This window comes from Helianthus annuus, chromosome 15 (genome assembly GCF_002127325.2).
Source record: "Helianthus annuus cultivar XRQ/B chromosome 15, HanXRQr2.0-SUNRISE, whole genome shotgun sequence".
In the NCBI taxonomy this organism is placed as follows: domain Eukaryota; kingdom Viridiplantae; phylum Streptophyta; class Magnoliopsida; order Asterales; family Asteraceae; genus Helianthus; species Helianthus annuus.
Window position 1 is genome coordinate 165,606,571 of NC_035447.2, and position 25,689 is coordinate 165,632,259.

The 25,689-nt window shown below is 41.7% G+C and overlaps 2 protein-coding genes across 2 annotated transcripts; both read right to left on the bottom strand.

Moving 5' to 3' along the window:
- Positions 1 to 623: 623 nt before the first annotated feature.
- Positions 624 to 1,388, bottom strand: LOC110914557. The gene has a single exon (XM_022159345.1). It carries the CDS (start codon positions 1,386 to 1,388, stop codon positions 624 to 626), a length of 765 nt encoding a protein of 254 aa, XP_022015037.1.
- A 14,512-nt stretch (positions 1,389 to 15,900) lies between these two features.
- LOC110914558 lies at positions 15,901 to 16,821 on the bottom strand. Its single transcript, XM_022159346.1, has one exon. It carries the CDS (start codon positions 16,819 to 16,821, stop codon positions 15,901 to 15,903), a length of 921 nt encoding a protein of 306 aa, XP_022015038.1.
- Positions 16,822 to 25,689: the final 8,868 nt, after the last annotated feature.

Here is a 25,689-nt window from a genome sequence, read left to right on the forward strand (position 1 = left end):
ATACTTTAACTTCATTTTAGAGCTTTGAAATGGGGTTACGGGGATTAAACGTGTCAAAAATGCATCGAAAACTAAGTTCGGGGCTTCAGGGGCTAAATCTGACATTTTTGAAAGTTGCTGGTCTACAGGTCCTTTACGGTTCGTATGGACCTTTGCTTACGGTCCGTAAGCAGTGCCCAGCACATTAGAATTACAGAAACATCGAATCTGGTCATTCCCACTTGTTCCAATGGTTTTGATCCATGGTTTTTCATGCTATGGGCTGGTTTGTGTGGAGAACAAGTCCCCCAATCATTCTCTAACACTTGTAAGGCCTAGATCCTTCCCTCTTCTCCAAGAAATGATCTTAACGGTTTTGTGAAAACTATATATAGCATGGCCCTCATTCCATTTTTTTTTTGGGTAAAGGGTTACCCCAGGTGAATTTTATAAATAACTCAAATAAGTACAAGGGTATGCCAGAATGACATACCAACTAGGCTCCACAAACCGAAGCCTAGGAAACAAACCAAGAAAAAACACAACCCCAACAAGTCACAAAGTCCAAACGACAAACAAAAGCCCAAAAAACACACAAAGCCACGAGTCACACACTCGAGAGCCGACAAACCAAGAGCTAGCCTCTAACCCGGGTCATCCTCCTGTTCACTTCTAGCGATCTCCCAATTCTTTAACATCCTGTCAACTTTGGAATCACCTTTAAAGTCGAACCCCATAAGACGTAACCTGACCATTTTCTTGATCCTCCCAACCACCGACTCAACTTTAGCCTGATTATTTGAAAACAAACAATTGTTCCTCTCAAGCCATATAAAGTATGTAGTCGCCGCAATGACCAACTTGCTAACAATATGATCTACCTTCTTCGACGAAGCATGAAGAAACATCCAATCCATAATGGATTGCCAAGAATCATCAACCTGATCCAAAGACACCATCAGCTTAACATCCTTCCATACCTTTGAGGAAAACGAACATCGAAAGAACAAATGGTCTCTAGAATCACGATTATTTCTGCACAAGGGGCAACACATGAGGTTAAAGTTAGTTGCACTTCCTACTTCCCACACAGCCAACCTGTCTTGAGTTTTAAGCTTATTCTTGATCACCAACCATAAGTGAAACGAGTGTCTTGGGATACATTGGGAAAACCAAACTCCATTAACCCACGGCACAAGGCTCTCACGATATCTAACCACATTCCAAACCTCCAATGACCGAAAATAACAACGCTTACCCTCCAAGTCTTTCCAAATTGTACGATCTTGCATGTTATGGCTCAACTGGGGAACATCCAAGTCAATTAATACCGGATAGAGATCATACCAAGCTATCGGCCACTTCCATTGCCCATTAACATCAATCAGATCCGCTACGGAAGAAGACATAGAAAACCCCGCATGAGCGATGCGTCTAGGAGTTATAAATGAGCTAAGGGGACTAAGGTGGCACCAATTATCAGTCCACACATTAGTTTTTTTTGGGTAAAGGGTTACCCCGGTGATTTTATATATTCACAAACATAAAAAACAAGTAGTGTAGAGGGCCTACACTAGTTCAATCATAGGACATGCCCTATGAAAGCAAAACCATGAAACAAACAACTCAAAGAGAGCTAAACCACAAACAAAACCACTAGACTATCACTATCTAGCGAAACAAACACAACTACTGTCCTCTAATCAGCTGCCATCGTCCTGCATATCGGCGCTCTTTATCTCCCAATTCCCTAGCAACCTTCGAACATTGGCACAATCTTTCAGCTTCGCTCCCATTAGTTTATACCGCACTTGTTGAGTAATTAGTTCACTTATAGCTTCCGGAGGCCGCAATTGATTCTTAAAAATCCTAGCATTACGCTCCTGCCAAATGAAATAAGCACTAGCCGCCACTAACAGTCTCGCAACATAGTCGTTAACTGCTTTTGACTTGTCACGCTCACGCAACCATTTGACAACTTCTTCCCACTTCGGCTGAACTAGATCCATGCCAACTTTAGTTCTAACCATACTCCACACTTGGGCCGAAAACTTACATTCAAAAAACAAGTGATGATGAGAATCATGGTTCGCGTAACATAGTAAACAACACATCATGTTCATGTTCTTTCTTCGCGAAAAATCCCAGCTCAATATTTTATCTTGAGTAAGCAGTTTTCGCTTCATGATCAGCCACATTAAGAAAGCATGACGCGGGATGCATTGACTAAACCACACAATACTACACCAATTTACTGGCTCTTCGCGATGCCTAATCGAATCCCAAACTCGAGAAGACGAGAAATCAAGATTATCATCACCATGCCGCCACCAAATTTTATCAGATTTGTTCGGATCCAAAGACAACCGATCAATCTGATTTAGAGCCGGACAAACCTCCCTCCACGCAACAGGCCATCTCCAAACATTATCAGAATAGACTTCGGACACATTAGAGTTCATGTGAAAACCCGCATTAGCAATGAGACGAGGCGAGAAAAACTGCTCTAGAGGCCCTAACTCGCTCCAATTATCAAACCATGCTGAAGTATGTAAGCCGTTTCCAATTTCGGACCAAATGAAGCTTCTCAACAAAGGACGAAGCTGAAGGATTTTTCGCCAAGACCAACAGCAAGCCGACGGCACCTTGCAAGCCCAAAAGCTTTTACCCCTTAGCCGATACGCATGAACCCACTCAACCCATAGAGATCTCCGGTTCGTAATGATACTCCAAATATGAGCAGTCATAAGAGCAATATTTACATCACCAATCCGACGAATCCCTAACCCACCTTCAAGTTTAGGAACACAAACTGTTTTCCAAGAAACTTTCGCGCGGCCCTTTTGAAAAGCATTATCATGAGACCATAGAAAATTCCGCAGCAAAGCCTCCAAATTAACAATCACTCGCTTTGGCAGCAAGAAAACAGAAGACCAGTAAATATGAAGCGAAGACAAAACAGATGTAATGAGCTGCAGCCTTCCTGCAAAAGAAAGTAACTTATTCCTCCAATGCATAATACGATTTTCCAGCTTCTCCACCAAGATATGACAATCTTTGTAAAGGAGCCGCGAGGATATAAGGGGCACGCCCAAATATTTCACCGGCAAAGAGCCTTCTTTGAAAGGCATAATATTCAGAATAGCGTTCTTCACATAAGATGGAACATTCGAGAAATAAACAGTACTCTTTTGAACGCTTGGAAACAAACCGGACAAATTAGCAAAAGCCTCAAGAGACTTCATAATACACCTAGCCGAAGCAATCTCACCTTTCGAGAAGATAAACAAGTCATCCGCAAAACACAGGTTTATAATTTGCTGACGTTCACACCTGTTACGGAATTTGAAAGACGAGTCAATCCTAACCGAATGCTGCAATATGGCTGTAAGAATCTCCATGACAAGAGTGAATAAATAAGGAGAAATCGGGTCACCTTGCCTCAGCCCACGACTACCCTTGAAATACCCATGAACTTCCCCATTAACACACATCGAGAACGTGGTAGTGGAGACACAAAGCATAATCCAATGAACCATGGTTTGATGAAACCCGAAACCTAGCAAAATACTCTTGAGAAACTTCCAATCAACAGTGTCATAAGCCTTCTGGATATCAACTTTAAAAGCACATTTCGGAGGGCCGATATTACGATGATAATTATGCATTAACTCTTGGGTAAGCAAAATGTTATCCGAGATTTTTCGCCCGGGCACAAAGGCTGACTGGTTAATACTAACAATGTCATCCAAAACCACTTTAATTCTATCAGCAACAATCTTGCTAATGCATTTATATAAGACATTACAACACGCGATAGGCCGATAATCAGTAACCATACTCGGAGAAGAAGATTTCGGAAGAAGCACAATAAGAGTGTGGTTTAATTCCCGAAGAAGCTTACCGTGAGTGAAAAAATCAAGAACAGCCTTGGTAACTTCACTACCCACAACCGGCCAGGCACCCTTAAAGAAACCCGCAGTAAAACCATCAGGACCCGGAGCTTTGTCAGAACCCATCGAAAACATGGCATTCTTGACCTCTTCAGAAGAAACCGGACGAACCATATGAGCCGCTGCATTCAAATCCAACGATTTCGAAAACAGATCTGGAGCTGGCATAAGAGACGATTCCCTTGTACCACCCAAAAATTGTTCATAGTGATTAACAAACGCTAAGTGAACCAAATCATCTTCATACACCTTGCCACTAGTATCCCGAATCACATTGATGCGGCTATGATGCACTCTATTTTTAAGGGATGAGTGAAAAAACGCGGAATTCATATCCCCAGCCGCTAACCAATCCACTTTCGACTTTTGTTTCAAAAACCGCTCTTCATCTAGCAAAGCTTCCTGATAAGCACGGCGGATGTTAACTTCATCTTCACGAAGTAACGCAGAAGACGGATCCTTATCAATACTAATCTGAATCCCATCCAACTTGTCACGCAAATCCTGAACTTTCTGATGCAAATTTCCTTGCTGAAAAAGCAAGGCTCTGAGAGGAGTCTTTAACATTCTTAGCTTCTTCACAACAGAAAACTGAAATACACCATCAACACTCGAATCCCATATACGCTTCACAATGTCTAAAAATTCCGGTTTATGAACCAAAAAATTAGCAAATTTAAATGACTTGTGCTTCAGATTCCCAGCTTCCTGAATTTTCAACACACAAACACAGTGGTCAGATAACCTAGCCGGTTGAAACAACGCTACCGCATTCGGAAACAAAGCAATAAACTGCGAATTCCCCAAGATTCTATCGATTTTCTTCATTAATCCAATCCCTTTTCTCGGTTTTTGGCTCCAAGTAAAATGGCAGCCCGAACGATTCACATCAAGCACCTCTATATCGGCTACACAAGCCTGAAACTCCCGCATACTAGCCGAAACAGCCGAACAACCCATAGACTTATCCTCAAGATTTAAAGCCGAGTTGAAATCACCAAGCATGAACCAAGGAGCGTCACGAACAAACGCTTTATGAACCGAGAGCTGGCTCCAAAGATCTCTACGAGAAATATAATAGTTCGCCGCATAAATAATCGAACAAAACACCATTTTTTCTCCTGCTTAAGAATCAATTGCAAGTGCATGACCTGATCCGTCTGAGATAAAACCATAACATCAAAGATACAGGGATTCCAGCCAACAATAATTCTTGTACCTTTATTGCAACGAGCCCCATTAGAAGACCAATTCCACGACCGAAACACCGACTTACATATATTAGATAAATTGCACGGGTCAACATGAGTTTCAAGAACAGCACACAGACTAAGTTTAAAATCTTTAATAGCTTGACGAACCTCCGCTTGCTTAATGGGGCGGTTCAAACCCCGAATATTCCATGAAGCGATGTTAACCATTAATAACTAGCGATGAAGGAGTGCTTGCCCCTTTATTATGATCAGTTTTAGAAGTACCATGCCTCAAATATTCATCCATATCGTAAACATCCGCATTGGTAAAGACCTCATCCTCCACCTCGTCCTGCACATTTTCACTAGTATCACCCGAGTTGTTTCTCTCATCCACCTCATTAGCAGTTGGATCATTAAGAGCATCAAACGGGTTAGCCGAATGAAAGCTCTGAGTACTCTGATTACGCGAACCACTACTCGTCTCTTGATTCTTTTTTGCTACCACAGGTCTGTACTCAAACTTCGGCTTTGGCTTGTTAATCGGGAAGCTAGTCTTTTTAGCAGCTTTCTTTCCGTAAACTCCAGTGTACCCCTCAGCGTCCACCACCGGCTTCTTGCCTGTTTTTACATCATTACGGACGTTAGCCTGTATCTTAGGCTGGCAAGGACATTGCTCATCAGAATGACCGAATACACTACAATGAGTACAACGTAACGGGTTCCACTCGTATTCCACTGACATCGATTCCTTAATAAACCCCTCCCCCTCAGGTTCAGGTATCGCTAATGATATCTCCTCCCTTAGTTGCTTGTCAGCCGACACTTCGATTAAAGCTCTCGCGTAACTGCTACGTCCCCACATATCCATGCACATTGCTGACGTATACGAATCCAAAGCTTTCGGCACACCTATTGTAGTTGCAATCAGACTAAGGCCATCCTCCGTGTAAGCGGCAATCGGGACATCATGAATCTTTACCCATATCTGCACCGTTTTGACCCCCTTTTTTTCCAGCTTAGTCGTCGGACTCCAAACATTTAGACATAACGGTTGTGACCGGATAATCCATGGCCCCCCCTTCAAAACATTCAACATCCCGGCCTCGTCTGAAAACTTGAAGAAGAAAAACCCATTATCGTTCATCATCGACTTTATAATACCATATTTCTTCCAATTGTTACGTACATAATAATCGACTACTGGAAACGCTACACGATCACCCAGAAAATATCCATAAAGCGTGTTTGCCATTTTATCTCGAGCTACTCGGACAGATTCTCTTGACAGAACAACATCACAACCCTCATGCACCTTTTCACTCGTGAGAGAACGAAAATTCAGCTTCACTGAATTATTAACACGGAGTGAATCCGCATATGTTCTAGGTCTGGAAGTACTACCATTGTCAACCTTATCCCCCATATTGACAGCCTGATCGTCTTTCCCACTACCCGAAGCAACAAAGTCCGATCGATCCTCATCCAGTGAAACCGGAGTAGTAATCTTCGAGAGCTCATCAATAATATTAATCTTTTTAGGTTCAGTAACAATACCACGTCGAGGAAGCAGCGGATTACCATCGATATTCACTATGCGGCTAGCAATACCCTTTACTTGTAAAGGAGGTTTACCACGATCACCCGTAGCAACCTCAGCAGAAGACTTTAACACATCCATGCAGCAAAACGACAACTCTCTCCTTAAACCAAACAGCAAATAACCATGCACAGAAACCCTAGCCGACCTGATAACCAAAGAACGCAGAACACAACGAAAAAAAGAAACCCTAAAACTAGCAGAACCTATCCCATGAACGAAGGAAGTAGGCGGCGGCAAAGATCAAAGCAAACCCTAGAAGAAATCGACTCAAGAACGCTAACTAGTTCGTTATAGAAGATTGAAAATCAACCACTAATCACAGACTGTTATACATTCATGAAGAATGCTAACTAGATTCGTTATAGACGATTGAAAATCAACAACTAATCACAGACTGTTATACGTTCAATCACGAAAAGATCTTGGGAGCCAGGAAGAAAGAAATCGCCATGCTAGTGAGAGAGAATTAGGGTTATGACATTAGTTTGGTCGAACATTTCTTGTTCATTTGTATATTAGTCCACACATTAGTTTGAAGCCCACTCCTAACCTCCTTCCAAATGAACGGCCGAACAATGCCTCGAATGGCTAACATTTTCCTCCATCCCCAGCTAATACTTCCACGGGGTAGTTGTTGACTCTCTGCTGCATGCAATGGCTTCTCTCTCTGGCGATTTGGGCGACTCCTCCTGTGAAACCCTAGTTCTTGATTTTCAACTTTAATTTCGACTGATCTGGGTTAGGGATTGAGGTTTTATCGTGCCTTCTGAGTAAGGTTACTAGATTTTACCTTGGTTTCTAGTCTTTTGATTTTGAGATTAGGGTTTTCGTTTCTTTTTTGATTAGGGTTTCTGTTGCTTTTAGTCGCCGTGGTCTTTTTTTGTTGCATGTTTGTTTTCGTTTGCATGGTTAGCTGATCTTTCTACTATGAGTTCAAGAAACGTATCTGTCCAGGATGAACGTTTGAAATCGGTCAATATGCCAAAGGATGATAGGGGTAAGCCGCCATTATCTTTTGTTAGCGATAGTGATAGTCGAGATACCAGTTTGGAGAGTCTAGGGTTTCAATCTTTTTCGGAAAAGATGTATGGGGATATATTCATTAGTTCGAAACCAGGGGGTGTTCAGGATTTGCGCAACAAACCTCCCATGTTCTCTAAGCCGGTGAGCATTGATGGTAACCCGTTGTTGCCGAGACGGGGTGTTGGTCAGCAGAGTCCGAAAGTTATCAATATCATTGATGAATTAGAGAAGGTAACTGTGCCTGTTCAAGGGACTAGTGGGTTGTCTGATACAAACGGAGACCTGAATGATTTGGATAGTACTGCCCCTAAAGCGGATGATGATCAGGATAGCTCGATGCGGTTCTCGTATGCTGAAAAGCTTCAATCTAATTTACGGACCAAAAAGGAGGTTAATTTCCGTCTGTTGGAGCCGGTGGAGACACGTGAAGACGCTGATGTGGTAATCCCTAGAGAGGTTGTTAAAAAAGTTCAAGACAAGTTTGATAATGTTCTGTATGGCTATTTCCTAGGGAATCGTTTGCCTTTTCCTGTAGTCGAATATTATGCGAAAAACGTCTGGGCTAAGTATGGGTTCTCTAAACTCATGATGAACACTAATGGGTTCTTTTTCTTCAAGTTTGATTCTAAAGAGGGGCTCATGAAAGTTCTTGAAGGCGGGCCATGGTTGATAAGGAAAATGCCGTTATTTTTTAATATTTGGTCTCCGAAGGTCAGTCTAAAAAAAGAGGGTATTAAATCTGTTCCTATTTGGGTTAAAATGCACAATGTGCCAATATTGGTATACACCGACGATGGGTTAAGTTTACTGGCTTCTAAGTTAGGGGTTCCAAAAAGTCTTGACTCGTATACGGCGGATATGTGTGCTGATTTCTGGGGTAGGAGTAGTTATGCCCGGGCTTTGATTGAGGTCAATGCAGAGAAAGAGCTTAAAGACAATATCACTATTGCTATCCCTAAAATGGATGAAGAGGGTTATATTATGGAACGTGTGAAAGTAGAATATGAATGGAAACCATTACGTTGTGCTACTTGTTGCTTGTTTGGTCATGATACGGCTGCATGTAATAAAGGGGATAAAGGTAAAGCTAAACAGGTGGTTGTGGATGATGAGGGTTTTGTTACGGATAGGAGGCGTATGGCGAGACAATCTTTTCCTCAGAAAAAGCAAAAGCCTAGGGTAATATATAGACCAAAGTTGAGTAAATCTGGTGCTAGTTCTTCTGGTACGAAAAAGGATGATCAAGTTGCTAATGGAGGGCAGCCAACGGTGAAAGTAGCTAACGCGTTTCAGGTGTTAGATATGGATGGAGATGGAGAGGGATTAAAGGATGATAACGAGGCTAATAAGTCGGGTCCGAGTGAAAGTAGGAAAAAGAGTGATGAGGCCATGGAGCAACTTCACACGGAAATATCTGATTATATGTCTGCTGATATGCATGGAAGAACTTCTGAGGGGGCAAGCACTCCCGGGTTTACTGGTGTTAATGGATAGTTTGGCTGTTTGGAACATAAGGGGATTGAACCTTCCCCTGAAACAAAGAGAGGTTCGGATGCTTATGTCTGAAAGGCGTTTAAAAGTTTGTTCTATATTGGAATCGCACGTGTCTCCTGCTAATCTGGATAGGGTCTGTAAAAATGTGTTTCGCTCATGGGATTGGACTTCGAATAGTGCTTGTTGTGATCGTGGCACTAGGATTATTGTGGGTTGGGATAGAAATGTTGTGGACCTCGTGGTTATTGATCAAACGGATCAGGTAATTCATGTTCTTATTCGCTCTAAATCAGATGGCAAAGTTATGTTTTGTTCATTTATTTACGCGGAGAATAAGTACCAGCTTCGGAGGGTTCTTTGGGATAATCTGAATAGGCACAAGTTATTTGTGGCCAATAGGCCTTGGGTTGTGCTAGGTGACTTCAACTCGGCTCTGTCTCAGGATGATTGTCTGGTTGGGTCGTCTAATATGTCGATTGGTATGAGCGAGTTTTTTCAATGTGTCCAGCATAATGAGTTGATAGACATTAAAAGCCACGGTATGCAGTATACTTGGAATCAAAAACCGAAAACTGGTGTGGGTATTCTAAAGAAGATTGATAGAGTCATGGGCAACATTCATTTTCTAGATTCTTATCCGGATGCTTTTGTTCTCTTCCACCCGTTTCGGATATCGGACCATACTCCATGTATTGTGAACATTCAGGTCATAAAAAATAATAGGCCCAAACCGTTTAAATTTGCAAATTTCCTGGTTAAAAAAGATGGGTTCTTGGATAGTGTGGCTAAAGTTTGGGGTAAAACGGTGCATGGTGCTACTATGTATTCGGTTGTAAAGAAGCTTGCTCTTTTGAAATCTCCGCTTAGACGGCTACTGTTCTTGCAAGGTAACCTTCATGAGCGTGTTTCCCTTCTTCGGAAAAAATTAGACGAGTTGCAGTTGGCTATTGATGCCAGCCCGATGGATGTTTCTCTTAGAGAAGCTGAAGCTTCATGTCTTCAAGAATTCCAAGCTGCTTCGTATGATGAGGAATGTTTTTTAAAGCAGAAATCTAAAGCGGAGTGGTTGGCTGCGGGTGATTCAAACACGAGGTATTTCCATAATTGTGTCAAGATGAGAAATGCTTGCATGAAAATTCATAGCATTCAAGACGCTACTGGTGATCGATTCCATGGTGATGACGTGTATGGTGTTCTGGTTTCTCACTATTCTCAGTTTTTGGGTGTGCAAGATCAGGTGGTCCCTTTACCTGATACTTTTACTTTCCCGAATGTCTTGGATCCGAACGTGGCCACCTATATGGTGCGTCCAGTTTCTATAGAGGAGGTAAAAAATGCAATTTTTTCTATTGGTGAGAACAAGGCTCCGGGGCCGGATGGGTACACTTCGGCTTTCTTTAAAAATTCTTGGGAGATTGTGGGAAGTGAGATTACAAAAGCTATCAGGGATTTCTTCGATAATGGTAAACTCTTGCAGCAAATTAATCATACGATTATAGCTCTTGTCCCAAAAGTGGCCACTCCTAACTCGGTGGTTGATTACCGGCCGATTTCGTGCTGCAATGTCATATATAAGTGCATTAGCAAGATCTTGACTGACAGAATTAAAGGGAGTTTGGATGTCCTTGTCGATATTAACCAGTCGGCATTTGTGCCAGGAAGAAAGATCTCAGACAATATTTTACTGACCCAAGAGCTGATGCATAACTACCACCTAAGGATTGGGCCTTCACGGTGCGCGTTTAAAATTGACATACAAAAAGCTTATGATACGGTTAGCTGGTCTTTCTTGGAAAGTATTCTTCGTGCGTTTGGATTTCATCACAAAATGGTGACTTGGATCATGATTTGTGTAACCACGGTGTCTTATTCGTTAAGCATTAATGGTAACCTTTATGGGTTTTTCAAGGGTAAAAGAGGATTGAGGCAGGGGGACCCAATATCGCCTTATCTGTTTACTTTGGTTATGGAGGTCTTATCGTTACTTCTTAAAGATGCAGCCAACAAAAGCAATGCCTTTAGATATCATCTTTATTGCAAAAAGCAGAAGATTATAAATGTCTCTTTTGCGGATGATCTGTTTTTGTTTGCAAATGGTGACTTAGCTTCGGTCAAGGTGCTAAGAGACGCTCTTAGGAATTTCACAAACATGTCGGGTCTTGTCCCTAGTATGCCGAAGAGTACGGTTTATTTTGGGAATGTTCCTCAGTCGATTAAACAAGGTATTCTTCATATTATGCCTTTCAAAGAGGGTACGCTTCCTGTTCGTTATTTGGGGGTTCCGTTAATTTCGTCCAGGCTTTCTTATAAGGATTGTAAAATCCTTGTTGAAAAAATGGAGAAGAAGATTGATAACTGGATGACGAGATCTTTGTCGTTTGCTGGTCGGTTGCAACTGGTTAATTCGGTCCTCTCAGCTATGCATGTCTATTGGGCTACAGTTTTTCTCTTACCAGCTAAATTAGTGAGTGATCTTGAAAGACGTATGCGTGCTTTCCTATGGACTGGTAAGTATCAGCAGTATGTTAATCCTAAGGTTGCTTGGAAAATTGTTTGTCTTCCAAAAAATGAGGGTGGTTTGGGTGTTCGAAGCATTGCGGATACTAACAAAGCGCTCATCTCGTCTCATGTTTGGAGTGTGTTGACCAACAGGAAGTCGTTATGGGTTCAATGGATTCACATTTACAAACTAAAGGGCAGGAGTTTTTGGGAGATTCCGTGTAGGGGTAGTATGACATGGGGCTGGAGGAAATTACTTGCATTACGTGCTTTGCTTCGGCCTTATATGTGGACGTCTATTGGTGATGGTACTAATACGAACGTTTGGAGTGACACTTGGTGTTCTAGTTGTCCAATCAGAGCTCATGTTAGTCCGAGAAACATTGCAAATGCAGGTTTTAATTTGCAATCTACTGTGGCAGAGTTGATAGATTCTAGCGGACATTGGAAGTGGCCGATTGCTTGGTTTGATTTGTTTCCCGTCTTAATCAATATTCAGGTTCCGGTCCTTCATGAAGCTCCTGATCGTTTGGTTTGGATTGACATTGAAGGTAAACCGGTTCGATTTTCTTCGTGGGAGGTATGGAATAATCTCAGGCAGCGTGAGAATATTGTTGATTGGTTTAATATGGTTTGGTTTAAACAGTGTATTCCGCGTCACTCTTTTAACTTGTGGCTGGTCATTAGAAATAAACTCAAAACCCAAGATAGATTGTCCATTTGGGAGGCGGGAAGTGCTACGAATTTGAACCTCATGTGTTGCCCCTTGTGTAACTATGATAAGGATTCGAGGGACCATTTGTTTTTTGAATGCTCCTACTCTACAGAGGTTTGGGATAGTGTAAGGGATATGGCAGGTATGGATGATGTTAGAGGCTGTTGGACCGTCATAATGCAATGGATGAAGGTGAACTCCAATATGCAGCAACCGGCCAACGTTTCGAGTAGGTTGGTGGTTTCGGCGGCTACCTATTTTGTGTGGCAAGAGAGGAATTCTAGGCTGTTCTCTCGGAACCAACGCACAGCGAAGATTCTGGCTGAGGAGATCATTAACATTGTTCGTATGCGTCTCATGACTCTAAAGTTCAAGATGGGTTTTGTGAGCAGACAATTTCTTGAGAAGTGGAAGATTCCGGATAGGAATTTGGTCATCGATCCGGGATAGATGCGGATTGTATAGGCAGATTCTTTGAGTTTGGGCCGTTTTGTTTAGTTGTTTGTATGGTTGTTGATTTCTGTGCTTGGTTGTGTTTTTTGTTTGGATTTTCCTAGCCTTGGTCTGTCAAGGCTAGCGGGTGTGTAACATTTCAGTTGCACTTTTGTGCTTTATTGGTTGATATAAAATTTACCGGGGTAACCCTCTACCCAAAAAAAAAAAATACTTCCACGGGGTTGGACATCCCAAAAGCTGCGATCTTTCAACTTATAAGCGTAAATCCAGTCAACCCACAGGGACTTCCTTCGAGTGACAATGCTCCAAATATGGCTGGTCATCAGAGCCTTATTGACGTCTAATATGCTCCTAATACCAAGACCACCTTCCGTCTTGGGCAAACAAACATCCGACCAAGCCACTTTGGCTTTCGCCCTACCCTGAGACCCCGCATTCCATAAGAATCTCCTCATATACTTCTCAAGATCATGAATAACTCGAGCCGGAATAATGAAGACCGACGCCCAATAAATATGCATGGAGGATAACACTGAGTTAATAAGCTGTAACCTACCCGCAAAGGACAAAGATTTGTTAAGCCAACTATCAATCTTCTTTTCCATACGATCAACTAGGGGTTTGCAATCTTTATATATCAGCTTTGTTGAAATTAACGGCACCCCCAAGTATCTAACCGAAAGAGAACCCTCCCGAAATGGCATCAAACTGAGAATTTGCTGTCGAACATTAAGCGGGATATTGCAAAAATATACCGTACTTTTAGCTGGACTCGGCACCAGACCCGAAACATTAGTGAATTCCTCAAGAGCTTGTTTAACCTTCCCCACGGACAACGCATCCCCATGAACGAAAATAAAAAGGTCATCAGCGAAGGAGACGTTAATTATTTTCTGTTTAGCACATTGAGCATGATACTTGAAGCCATTACCGGACGCAGCCGCATGCTGGAGCAACAACGATAAGATTTCCATAACCAACGTGAACAGGTATGGGGACATAGGATCACCCTGCCTTAACCCCCGTTTCCCTCTAAAATAACCATGCAAGTTCCCATTAATGCTGATCGAGAACGACGTCGTAGTAACACATGCCATAATCCATGCAACCATTTTATGATGAAACCCAAACGCCTTAAGCACATTTTCTAAGAAAACCCAGTTAACCGTATCATAGGCTTTCTGAATATCAATCTTGAAAGCACATCTAGCCGGCCCCTTATTCAGATGATAGTTATGCATGAGCTCCTGAGTTAATAAAATATTGTCCGATATTTTTCTACCAGGGACAAAGGCAGACTGGTTAATACTAACCAAGTTCTCCAAACTACCCTTGATTCTGTCCGTAATGATCTTGCTTATGCACTTATAAAGAACATTACAACAAGATATCGGACGATAGTCCAGCACCGAATCCGGGGTATCCACCTTAGGAACAAGAGCCAAAATCGTATGATTTAATTGTTTCAACAGCTTTCCGTTGTTAAAAAAATCTAACACAGCAGAGGACACTTCTTCACCCATAATATCCCAAGAAGACTTAAAGAATGCCGATGTATACCCATCAGGGCCCGGGGCTTTGTTCTCTCCAATATTAAAAATAGCATTTTTTACCTCCTCTCGCGTTACTTGCCGAACCAATATAATAGCATTTTTTACCTCCTCTCGCGTTACTTGCCGAACCGTATTGGCTGCACCATCAATACTTAGCATATTGACACAAATGCCATCCAGGTCAATAGCTGCAACCCGATCCTCAGTACCCAAGAATTTAGCATAATGAGCTACCAAAGCGTCCATAATACCTTCCCCTTCATAACGAATCCCATTAACATCTTTAATAGATTGAATTTTATTTCTAGCGTTCCTGCATTTAACACTATTATGGAAGAACTTAGTGTTTGAGTCACCAGCACATAGCCACTCCACTTTAGCTTTTTGCTTAAGAAAGCATTCTTCATCATATGCTGCAATCTGAAACTCTTTAAGACATTGAGCCTCCATGTTACGAAGATTAGCATCTAACGGATTGTTATCAATCAGAATCTGAATATCATCAAGCTTCTTCCTCAAACCAGCAACTTTATCATGCAAATTCCCTTGATTAAACAAAAGCTTACGCAAATACGGCTTCAGATTCCTAAGCTTCTGGGTTACCGCAAACATAGTGAAACCATCCACCCGCTTAACCCATTCCTTTTCAACGCATATCCTGAATTCCGGCTTGGAGGTAATGAAATTAGCAAACTTAAACGGTTTCGGACGAAACTTGACCGACGCAGCTAACTTAAGTATGCACGGGGTATGGTCAGAAATCCGAAAAGGATGATATAAGACATACGCATCCTTGAACATTTCCAAGAACTTCATATTACCCATCACACGATCAATCTTTTTAAGCAGCCCAACACCATTCAAAGGTTTCTGGTTCCATGTGTAGTGTAATCCATGACCCTTAATATCCATTAACTCCGCATATTGAACACAGTCATTAAACTCTCTCATACCAATTGATAGAGTGGAAGGACCATTCAATGAATCCTCAATATGTAACGCAGAGTTGAAATCGCCCATAACGACCCATGGCTTGTCATAGCAAAAACCCTTATGTTTACATAAGTTATCCCACAACGTCCTTCTCTCCTGATACTTACACTTTGCATAAACAAACGAAACAAACACAGATTGATTATCAGCTTTGGAGAAGACCTGAGCATGGATGACTTGGTCCGATTGGGCTAAAATCATAATATCAACCACATCGGCATTCCAACCCAAAATAATTCTCGTACCTCGATCACATAATCCTCCATTCGACGTCCAATTCCAAGACCGGAAAACATTGTTACACACCTTAGCAAGCTTAGAAATATCCACATGAGATTCAAGAAGGGCACAAACAGATAGTTTATTTTCAGACACTAAAAGACGAACCTCACTTTGTTTCAGGGGTCGGTTCAAACCCCTTATGTTCCATGCAGCCATACTATCCATTAACACCATTGTGACCGGGAGTGCTTGCCCCCTCAGATTGTGTTTGCCGCTCGCATCGCATAAAAGCAGACATTTCAGTAGGAACCGTTTCCACCACCTCATCATCCACTCGAGAAGCTTTTCCATTATTTTCTATCCCACTCGACTTTCCGTCACCAACTTTTCGCGTGATACAGACATCCGCCTCCCCATCATCCATATGTAAAGCATCAAAAGGGTTTTGGGTTTGCACCTTTTCATTCCTAGTATCATCCTCCTTATCCTGTTTCGTGCCTGATGTGCTCGGCCCAAACTTGTTCACTTTAGGTCTATAAACGAATTTCTGCTTTGGCTTTTGCTTCTTGTGCATCATACCCCCACGAGCCACCTTCCTCTTGTCCACAGTGAAGCCATCCTCATCAATAACCACTTGTTTCTCTTTATTTTGGACATTCTTGGCACATGTCTGGTCATTATGGCCAAAAATACAACAAATCGAACAACGTTGTGGCTGCCATTCATATTCAATTTTCACCTTTTCAGTAATGTACCCATCTTCATCAAGCTTCGGTATGGCTACAACAATATGATCTTTCAGTTCATGATCCGCATCTATCTCAATTAATGCCCGAGCAAAACTGCTCCTTCCCCAACTATACGCACACATATCAGCCGTGTAGCCATCAAGTCTCTTTGGGTTCCCTATCTTGGATGCTAATAGACTCAAGCCATCATCTGTGTAGACAGAAATAGGGACATTAAACATTTTTACCCACACCGGGACAGTTTTGATACCCTCCTTCAAACTAACAGACGGCGACCATACATTCAAGAATAAAGGAACTTTCCTGATTAACCATGGGCCCCCTTCCAGCACTTTGGCCATACCCTCCTTCGAATCAAACTTAAAGAAAAAGAAACCATCGGAATTCATCATAAGTTTAGAGTAACCATATTTTTTTTTTGGGTAAAGGGTTACCCCGGTGAATTTTATTAAAAAGAATAAAGAATCACGCAAGTGTACCAAAAGTAGCACACTAGAGCTAGACTTGGCATACCAAGACTAGCACTACCAAAACAACCACAAACAAAACGACCAACCTACAAAACCAAAACACACACCAACCAAAAACAAAACAACCCGAAGCCAAACATAGGCAACTCGCAAAAACACTAATCAAAAGAACTCTAGCCCGGATCAATACTTAAAGCCTTCACTTGGAACTTCCATCTGTCCAGCATCAACGGGTGTTTCAGACCTTTCCCAGCCTTGAATGTCATCAGCTTTAGTCGAACCGTATGGAGAATAATGTTTGCAATCACTATAGCAGTTCGCTGTGTTGAAGAAAACAGCCTGTTGTTTCTTTCTTGCCATATGAAATAAGACGAGGCAGCAACCACCAACTTACTTACAATGCTTTCCGCTGATTTATTAATAGCATTTTGAGAAAGCCAAGCAAAAATGGAATCCCAATCTTCATTAACCGAATCCATATAGGCCATATCCTTCACCCCATTCCACACTTGCAAGGCATAGGAGCATCGAAAAAATAAATGGTCCCGAGAATCCTTACCCTGTTTGCACAAAGGACAGCACATTAGATTTAAATTAGTTGCACTTCCGGCATCCCAAACTCCCATTCGATCCTGCGTTTTCAGCTTGTTCTTAATAACAAGCCACAAGTGGAAAGAATGTCTCGGAATACACTGACCGAACCAAACCAAGTTAACCCAATCCACCTCCTCACCACGCACCCGAATGCTCTCCCAGGCCTCTCTAGCACTGAAATCCGAAATGTTTCCTTGCCTATTCTTCCAAACAAGCTTATCAGGAACATTATGGTCAATACTCGGCGGCATCAAAGTAATCAAAACTGGATAAAGGTCAAACCAAGCAACCGGCCATTTCCATCCATTATGAGTATCAATGAGATCCGACACTGTTGTTCTCATGCTAAACCCCGCCCCATGAATACGTCTAGGGGTAATGAAATCCCGCAAAGGGCTCTGAGCGCACCAATTGTCATTCCAAGCATTAGCCTCCGTACCATCACGAATCAAGAACCAAAAAAACGGACGAATAGAAGACCGGATAGATAATATTTTCCTCCACCCCCATGTCATACTACCACGAAAAGGAAGCTCCCAAAAATTTCTCCCTTTGATCCTGTAAGAATGAACCCATTTTACCCGTAATGAATCCCGCATAATAAGAATACTCCACACATGATTAGTAAGAAGCGCTTTATTTGAGTCATGAATTCTTCTAATACCCAATCCGCCTTCAGATTTCGGAAGGCAAACATTCTTCCAAGCAACTTTCGGATTAGAACGCTTAGCCACCCCACCACTCCAAAGAAAATTACGCATACGCTTTTCAATGTCTCCAACTATACGGACCGGAAGCATAAAAACTGAAGCCCAGTATACATGCAAAGCCGAGATAACCGAATTAATTAATTGGAGCCTCCCTGCAAAAGAGAGCGACTTGTTCAACCAATGATCAATTTTCTTGTCAACCCGATCCACTAGAATTTTGCAATCCTTTAACGAAAGTTTGGTCGAAATTAGCGGAACTCCCAAGTACTTCACAGGGAGCTCTCCCTCCTGAAACGGAAGAAGAGAGCAAATAGCTTGCTTCATCTGAGGCGATACATTACTGAAGAAGACCGTGCTTTTCGCTAAGTTCGGGTTAAGACCCGAAATTCTCGTGAAAAGATCCAAAGCATCCCTCATAATACGAATAGACACCATATCCGGATTAGCAAAAATAAACAGGTCATCAGCAAAGGATACATTAATAATCTTCTGAAGTTTACACTTATCATGGTAACGAAAAGCAGGATGATCATCGGCTGCCTTGTGTAATAATAAAGAAAGAACCTCCATGACTAAGGTAAACAAGTAAGGGGATATAGGATCACCCTGTCTGAGCCCCCTCCTACCTTTGAAGTAACCACATAGATTCCCATTAATGCTAAGAGAACGACACAGTAGAGACACACGTCATAATCCATCCCACCATTTTAGGATGGAATCCAAAACCGGTTAGAATGGATTTGAGAAACGTCCAGCTAACAGTGTCATATGCTTTCTGGATATCCATTTTGAATGCACACCTCGGCTTTCCCTTCTGTAAGTGATAGTTGTGCATAAGTTCCTGCGTAAGAAGGATATTGTCCGAGATTTTTCTGCCAGGAATAAAAGCCGATTGGCTGATGTCAACCAAGCTACCCAAACTACCTTTAATTCTCTCCGACAAGATTTTACTTATGCATTTAAGAATGACATTGCAGCAGGATATCGGTCTATATTCCAAAACCGACGAGGGAGTAGAAACTTTGGGAACCAAGGCAATTATAGTATGGTTAACTTGCTGAAGCAGTTTACCATTCTCAAAAAATTGAAGTATTGTGGTTGACACTTCATCACCAACTACATCCCAAGCTTTCTTAAAAAATACCGAAGTATATCCATCAGGACCCGGAGCCTTGTTATCAGCAATACTAAACATAGCCGCCTTGACTTCCTCACGTGTAACTGGCCGAATCATGTGATCAGCAAGACTCGGGTTTACGGTGTTCACAAAAAGGCCCTCCATGTTTAGCTTTTCCACTTCAGCTTCATAACCCAAAAAATTAGCATAATGTTCAACTAACGCTTTCTCAACATCCACACCTTCATGCTGAATACCATTAGCATCTCGAATTAAGTGGATTTTATTCCTGGCATTTCTACTTTTAACAAAATTGTGGAAAAAGGATGTGTTACCATCTCCCACTCTTAGCCATTCCAGCTTAGCTTTTTGTTTTAAGAAACATTCCTCATCATAGGACGCACTATGGAACTTTTTTATAAGCTCAGTTTCATTTTCCCGAAGCACAGTATCAAACGGCTTAAGATCTATTTGACGATGAATATCATCCAGCTGTAACCTCAAATCCTTGACTTTAGCGTGTAAATTACCTTGATCATGGAGCAGCTTCCTTAACGGGGATTTTAGATTTCGAAGCTTTTTTACAACAGAAAGCATCGGAATGCCCTCTATACTTCTACTCCATTCAGCAACAACACAAGCTTTGAACTCATCTTTGTTTGCTATAAAATTAGCAAACTTAAACGGTTTGGGTTTTGGACGGCAAACTCGATCCAGATTAAGGATACACGGCGTATGGTCTGACACCCTATAAGGATGATAGAGCACGTGAGCATTAGGAAACACATCCAAGAAACTAACATTCCCCATAACCCGGTCTATTTTCTTAAGGACTCCAATCCCTTCCCTTGGCTTTTGGTTCCACGTAAAATGAAGCCCATGCCCTGGGATATCCAGAAGCTCCGTCTGTTGAACACACTCAAAGAAATCCCTCATCCCTATTGTCAGAGTAGACGAACCATGTAAAACATCATCCAAGTAGAGGGCCGAGTTAAAATCCCCCAGGACAATCCATGGCTGATTATTAACAACCAACTTGTGCATCATCAAATCACGCCATAAATCCCTACGCTCCTGATAAGTATTCTTCGCATATACAAAGGACACAAACACACGAGTATCCTGAGCTTTAGACTTGAGACTTACGTGCACGACCTGATCCGTTTGGGCAAGAACCATAAGATCCACCAAGTCATTGTTCCAGCCTATTATAATTCTAGTACCTCTATTACAAACACCACCGTTTGAAGTCCACTCCCATTGTTTGAAAACTCTGTTGCAAACCTTAGAAAGCTTTGACACCTCCACATGAGATTCCAGAATGGCACACACACTCAACCGATTATCTTTGACTACTTGTTGAACCTCTCTTTGTTTCAGGGGCCGGTTCAAGCCCCTTATATTCCACGCTGCAATACTATCCATAGAAACCCATATCACTGGGAGTGCTTGCCCCCTCAGAGTTGCCCTTCTTCTTATTCGCTGATATAAACGATGAAATTTCCGGTTGACATGGGTCTATTAATACTTCATCCTCCCCCAAGTTCAAATGCTGATAACTTGAATTCTTATCCTCCTTACTCGTTCCATCCACTGTATTGTTTTTCGGCTCTGAAGAGCTCTGGCCATTTAAAGTACCTGAATTGGAACCATCTTCACCTAGCATTTCATATTTGTTATGCAAGTTCACTACCGGATCAGCTACCTTCTCGTCCCCTTGAGGTTCCCGACGTACTAGCTCCAGCCGAGTTTTGCTTAGGTTTGTAAACAAATTTCGGCCTTGGTTTCTTTTGTGGAAAACCATGTTTAGCAGTCTTTCTTTTATCCATTATGAAGCCCTCATCATCAATGATAATCTGCTTTGCTTTTTCCTTAGGAGCCCTTGGGCATGAGGAAGTAGTATGGCCAAATAAACAACAAGTTTCACAACGGTGAGGTTTCCATTCATATTCAACTCTAACTCTTTCCATCACGAATCCTTCTTCATCCATTTTAGGGATGGCAACCACTACATGAGATTTTAGATCCTTATCAGCATTTATCTCAACCATAGCACGTGCATAACTAGTTCTACCCCAATTCTCTATGCACATATCAGCCGTATAACTATCTAACCTTTTCGGGATTCCCACCTTAGAGGCCAACAAACTCAGGCCATCATCCGTGTACACTGCCAAAGGAACATTATGTAACTTGATCCATACTGGAACTGACTTAATTCCCTCCTTCTTTAAGCTTACAGTCGGACCCCATACATTCAGGAATAATGGAACTTTCCTAATCAGCCAAGGGCCACTCTCAAGAACCTTATGCATACCCTCCTTGGAATCAAACTTGAAGAAGAAAAAGCCGTCTGAATTCATCATAAGCTTAACAAACCCATATTTTGCCCATACATTCTTGACATAGTAATCAACAACGGGAAATGGCAATCTATCACCTAGAAAGTAACCGTAAAGAACATTCTCAAATTTCTTTTGTACCTGACGTATTGCTTCCTTAGGGATAACAACATCCGCCTCCTCCACACTCTCCAGCGATTCAAGCAGCCTGAAGTTAACCTCACGCTTAACTGACGTATTGGTCTTTACTCTATCCGCATATGAACCTCGAAATCCCTTGACATTCTCTCCCTCCTCAGGATTCTGATTAGGTTGAGAACACTCCTGATTCTGCCCACCGTTACTATTATTAGAAGAGTTCACTAGAGAAACCGGCACTGTGACTTTCTCCAATTCATCAATAACATTGATCACTTTCTGTTCTTGCTGAGTTACTCCACGACGGGCCAACAATGGGTAACCATCAATATTCAGTGGTTTGCTGAATAATGAAGGCTTATCACCTATCTCCTGCACATTCACCGGCTTTGGTCCCTTTGAAGTAATAAAAACATCCCCATGCATCTTTTCAGAAAACGATTGGAACCCTAAATCCTCCAACCCCTTATCCCGATTTCTCTCCATTCAAAATAAAAACCCTAGCATGCAAACCTGAACGTCAAAAGCAGGCTATATCCCCTACGATCAAGAGCGACAGAAACCCTAGCAATAAAGAAAAGAAAACGAAACCCTAATAACAACTTCAAAAGATTAGAAACCAGGATTGAAGTCTAGAACCTTACTCAGAAGGATCGACAACACCCCAATACCTAACCCAAATCGATTGAAATTAAGGAAGAAATCAAGAAACTAGGGTTTCTAGTTTTGTCGCCAAAATCGCCTAGAAGACCAGAGAAACTAGGTCTCATAGCAGTTTAGACATATTACGTTTTCCGGTAGAGTAACCATATTTCGACCATACATTTTTCGCGTAATACTCCACCACCACCGGGAAAGGGAGACGATTACCTAAAAAATATCCATACAGAACATTGTCAAATTTTTCCTGAACCTTACGAACGACTTCTCTAGGAATTACCACATCCACATCCTTAACAATCTCCACAGAATCCATCTTTCTGAAGTTTACTTCTCTTTTCTGCACATCATTCATCTTGACCTTAGCAGCATATGAGACATTCGTTGTGTTCATCTCCTGATCATTAGCCCTATCTTCACCTCCATTTATATTCCCCATCTGAACCGGCACGGTAATCTTTTCCAGTTCATCAATAATATTAATTGGAGTTGGCTCTTTCTGGACAATACCACGTCTCGGCAGAAGAGGGTTCCCATCAATTTTCAATGACCTGATTTCAATACCTCTTCCAGATGTATGCATGTTACCTCGCACCTCTTGTGCATTTAACGGCTTCGTACTGCTTTTGCTAATAAAAACATCTCCATGCAATCTTTCAGAAAACGACTGAAACCCTAAATCCTCCAAACCCTGATCTCCGTTTCTCTCCATGCAACAACTTACGAAAATCTTAACCAAAGTGACATACGCAAACAACCCACACGAACACCCTAACCCTTTAAACCCTAGTAACAATCTTCAATCCTTAATCTATTAATCCAGAGTTATCGATCTAGCTAAATTAGTCACAGCTAACCGCAATCAACAACAACCCGGCTAATAAATCAGGCTTTCAGATTAAAACCAAGGGCGGCGATTAAACAAAAACGAAAAAAAGAAACCCTACAATCAAAACTGGTCACAATTGTTAACGAGTTCGTTATAGAGATATGACGGAAATCTATCTCTAATCACAGACTGTTATACAAAAGATCACAATCAAGAACTAGGGTTACGACAAGAACCTGAATCGCCAAAAGGGGAGAGAGAATTAGGGTTCAGTTTTTAACCACACACGAATCATGAACTTGTGTAAAAGCGATTTTGCTTGTGAAATAGTGTTTAAAACATGTGGATCTACGAATCTGCCCTCATTCCATTTTCTGGACATTTGGTCTGAGATTTCTCTAAGTGGTTGTGATTATTCACTACCTACCTGAGAATACTTAGAACCAAATCTATTTGGACCCTTTGTAAGTCCTCTTTCGTTCTTTTATCGCTTTTCGAGTGTGAAAGTCAAACTTTGTTTGACTTTCAGCTTTGACCACGAGATGGTCAACGAGAAGTTCGTTTGAACTTCGCAACGTGACCGTAATCACGATGGTTATAGTCCCTTGTGACTATACCTACTGATTACCACGTTGACTAGGCGTAGTGATGAGTCGTAGTTTTGGTCAAAATGCGCATTTAAGCGTATTTTGCAACCAAACTACTCTTGGTACCAAAACACTTTGTTTTGATATCAAAAACCTGTTTTCTAACTTAGTTAAGCATTTTTTAACATGCTTAGCTCGTCAGTTTTAGTTTAGTGCTTGTTTAGAGTCGTAAGTCAAGCCGTCTAAACCACCGCTTAGACTTTCGAACTCGACCCGTTTGGTCGATCATTAGGATCCGACCAAGCATGTCTAGTGACCATAGTTGTATAGGGAATAACCTTCCGAGGTTAAACCTTAGGGTCACCTAGTTTAGGTAGTTGTATGATAGGTAGATTATATGCCTTAGGTAAATGACCAAAATGCCCTTTTCATGGATAATTGGATTTTAAGCATATGTAACCTAACTTTTGTCACCTAAACTGATTATGAAACCTATTTAAAAATGTTTAGGCATATAATACTTTTCTTAGGACTAGTTAGACCTCTCAAACGCGCATTTGCGCGAACGACGCGTTAAAGTAGCATAAGCTACCTTCATGGAACTGGCCGGATGAGTGGAGGAGGGTATACCCGAATCTGTTTCAGCTTAATCCGGTGAATTTGACAAGTGCAAAAGATAGAGTTTTGTGGCTGAATTCGGATGGTATCTTAGTACCGTTCTCGTCCAAGGAAGTGTGGGATTCTATTCGTATCCGAGAGCCTTCAGCAGATTGGTCGAATGTTGTGTGGTCGTCTTATAACATTCCTAAACATGCTTTCATATGTTGGCTTATTTTTAAGAGGAAATTGTGGACGCAAGATCGCATTCTGAAATGGAACCAAAAGGTTACGGGTTCTATGAACCAGATGTGTTGTTTGTTATGTTTTGCGGATCAAGAGACGCATGAACGTTTGTTTTTTCAATGTGCTTATTCGAGATCCATTTGGCATAGTGTGCGGAACAAAGTGGGCATGAACTCGGTCCGAGAGACGTGGGAAGATATCTCCAAATGGCTGATTCCGAGAGCAAAATCCAAAGCGGCTCATGCGGTTGCTAGTAAACTTCTTGTGGCGGCTATGGCTTATGCTATTTGGAGTGAAAGGAACACCAGATTCTTTAGTAACAGGTTGCGACCTCCTGAGCAGATTGTTGATACTGTGATAAACACTGTGAGAACGAAATTAATATCCTTCAAGTATAAGAGAAAAGACAATGTCAAACGATTTCTGGAGGAGTGGAAGCTTAATAAGGAAGATCTTTTGGATGAAGACTGAAGACCTATTTCTTTAGTCTTGTAATGATCTAGGTTGTTTTGGTTTTCTTGGCCGTTTTCTTGTTATGCTCATTTGCGGTATGTCGCGATGAGAACTAGGGGGTAAATTTGCCTTCCTACTTGTTTTATTTTGGTTATATTATAAAATCACCGGGGTAACCCTTCACCCAAAAAACGGGTCGAAAGCACTTAGGTTATGTTTCACTTTAGTATGTAGGCTTTGGATTTAGGTGCCGTTTGATTCCGTGATCCCTTTAGCTTTGCTTGGTTGTTGTTCAAGACTTCTAAGCACCCTCAAGTGAGTACATAGTCCCCACTTTTACTGTTTTCAAACTGTTTTGGGGTGGAACACATGTGCCTACTTTCATGTTTTTCATGTTCTATACTTGCTATGTTCATTAGTACACTATAGTACATGATTTCATTATGTTTGGCTATGTATGTTCACTTAACATGCTAGCACATTGATTCCCATATACTACATTTTGTCGCATATG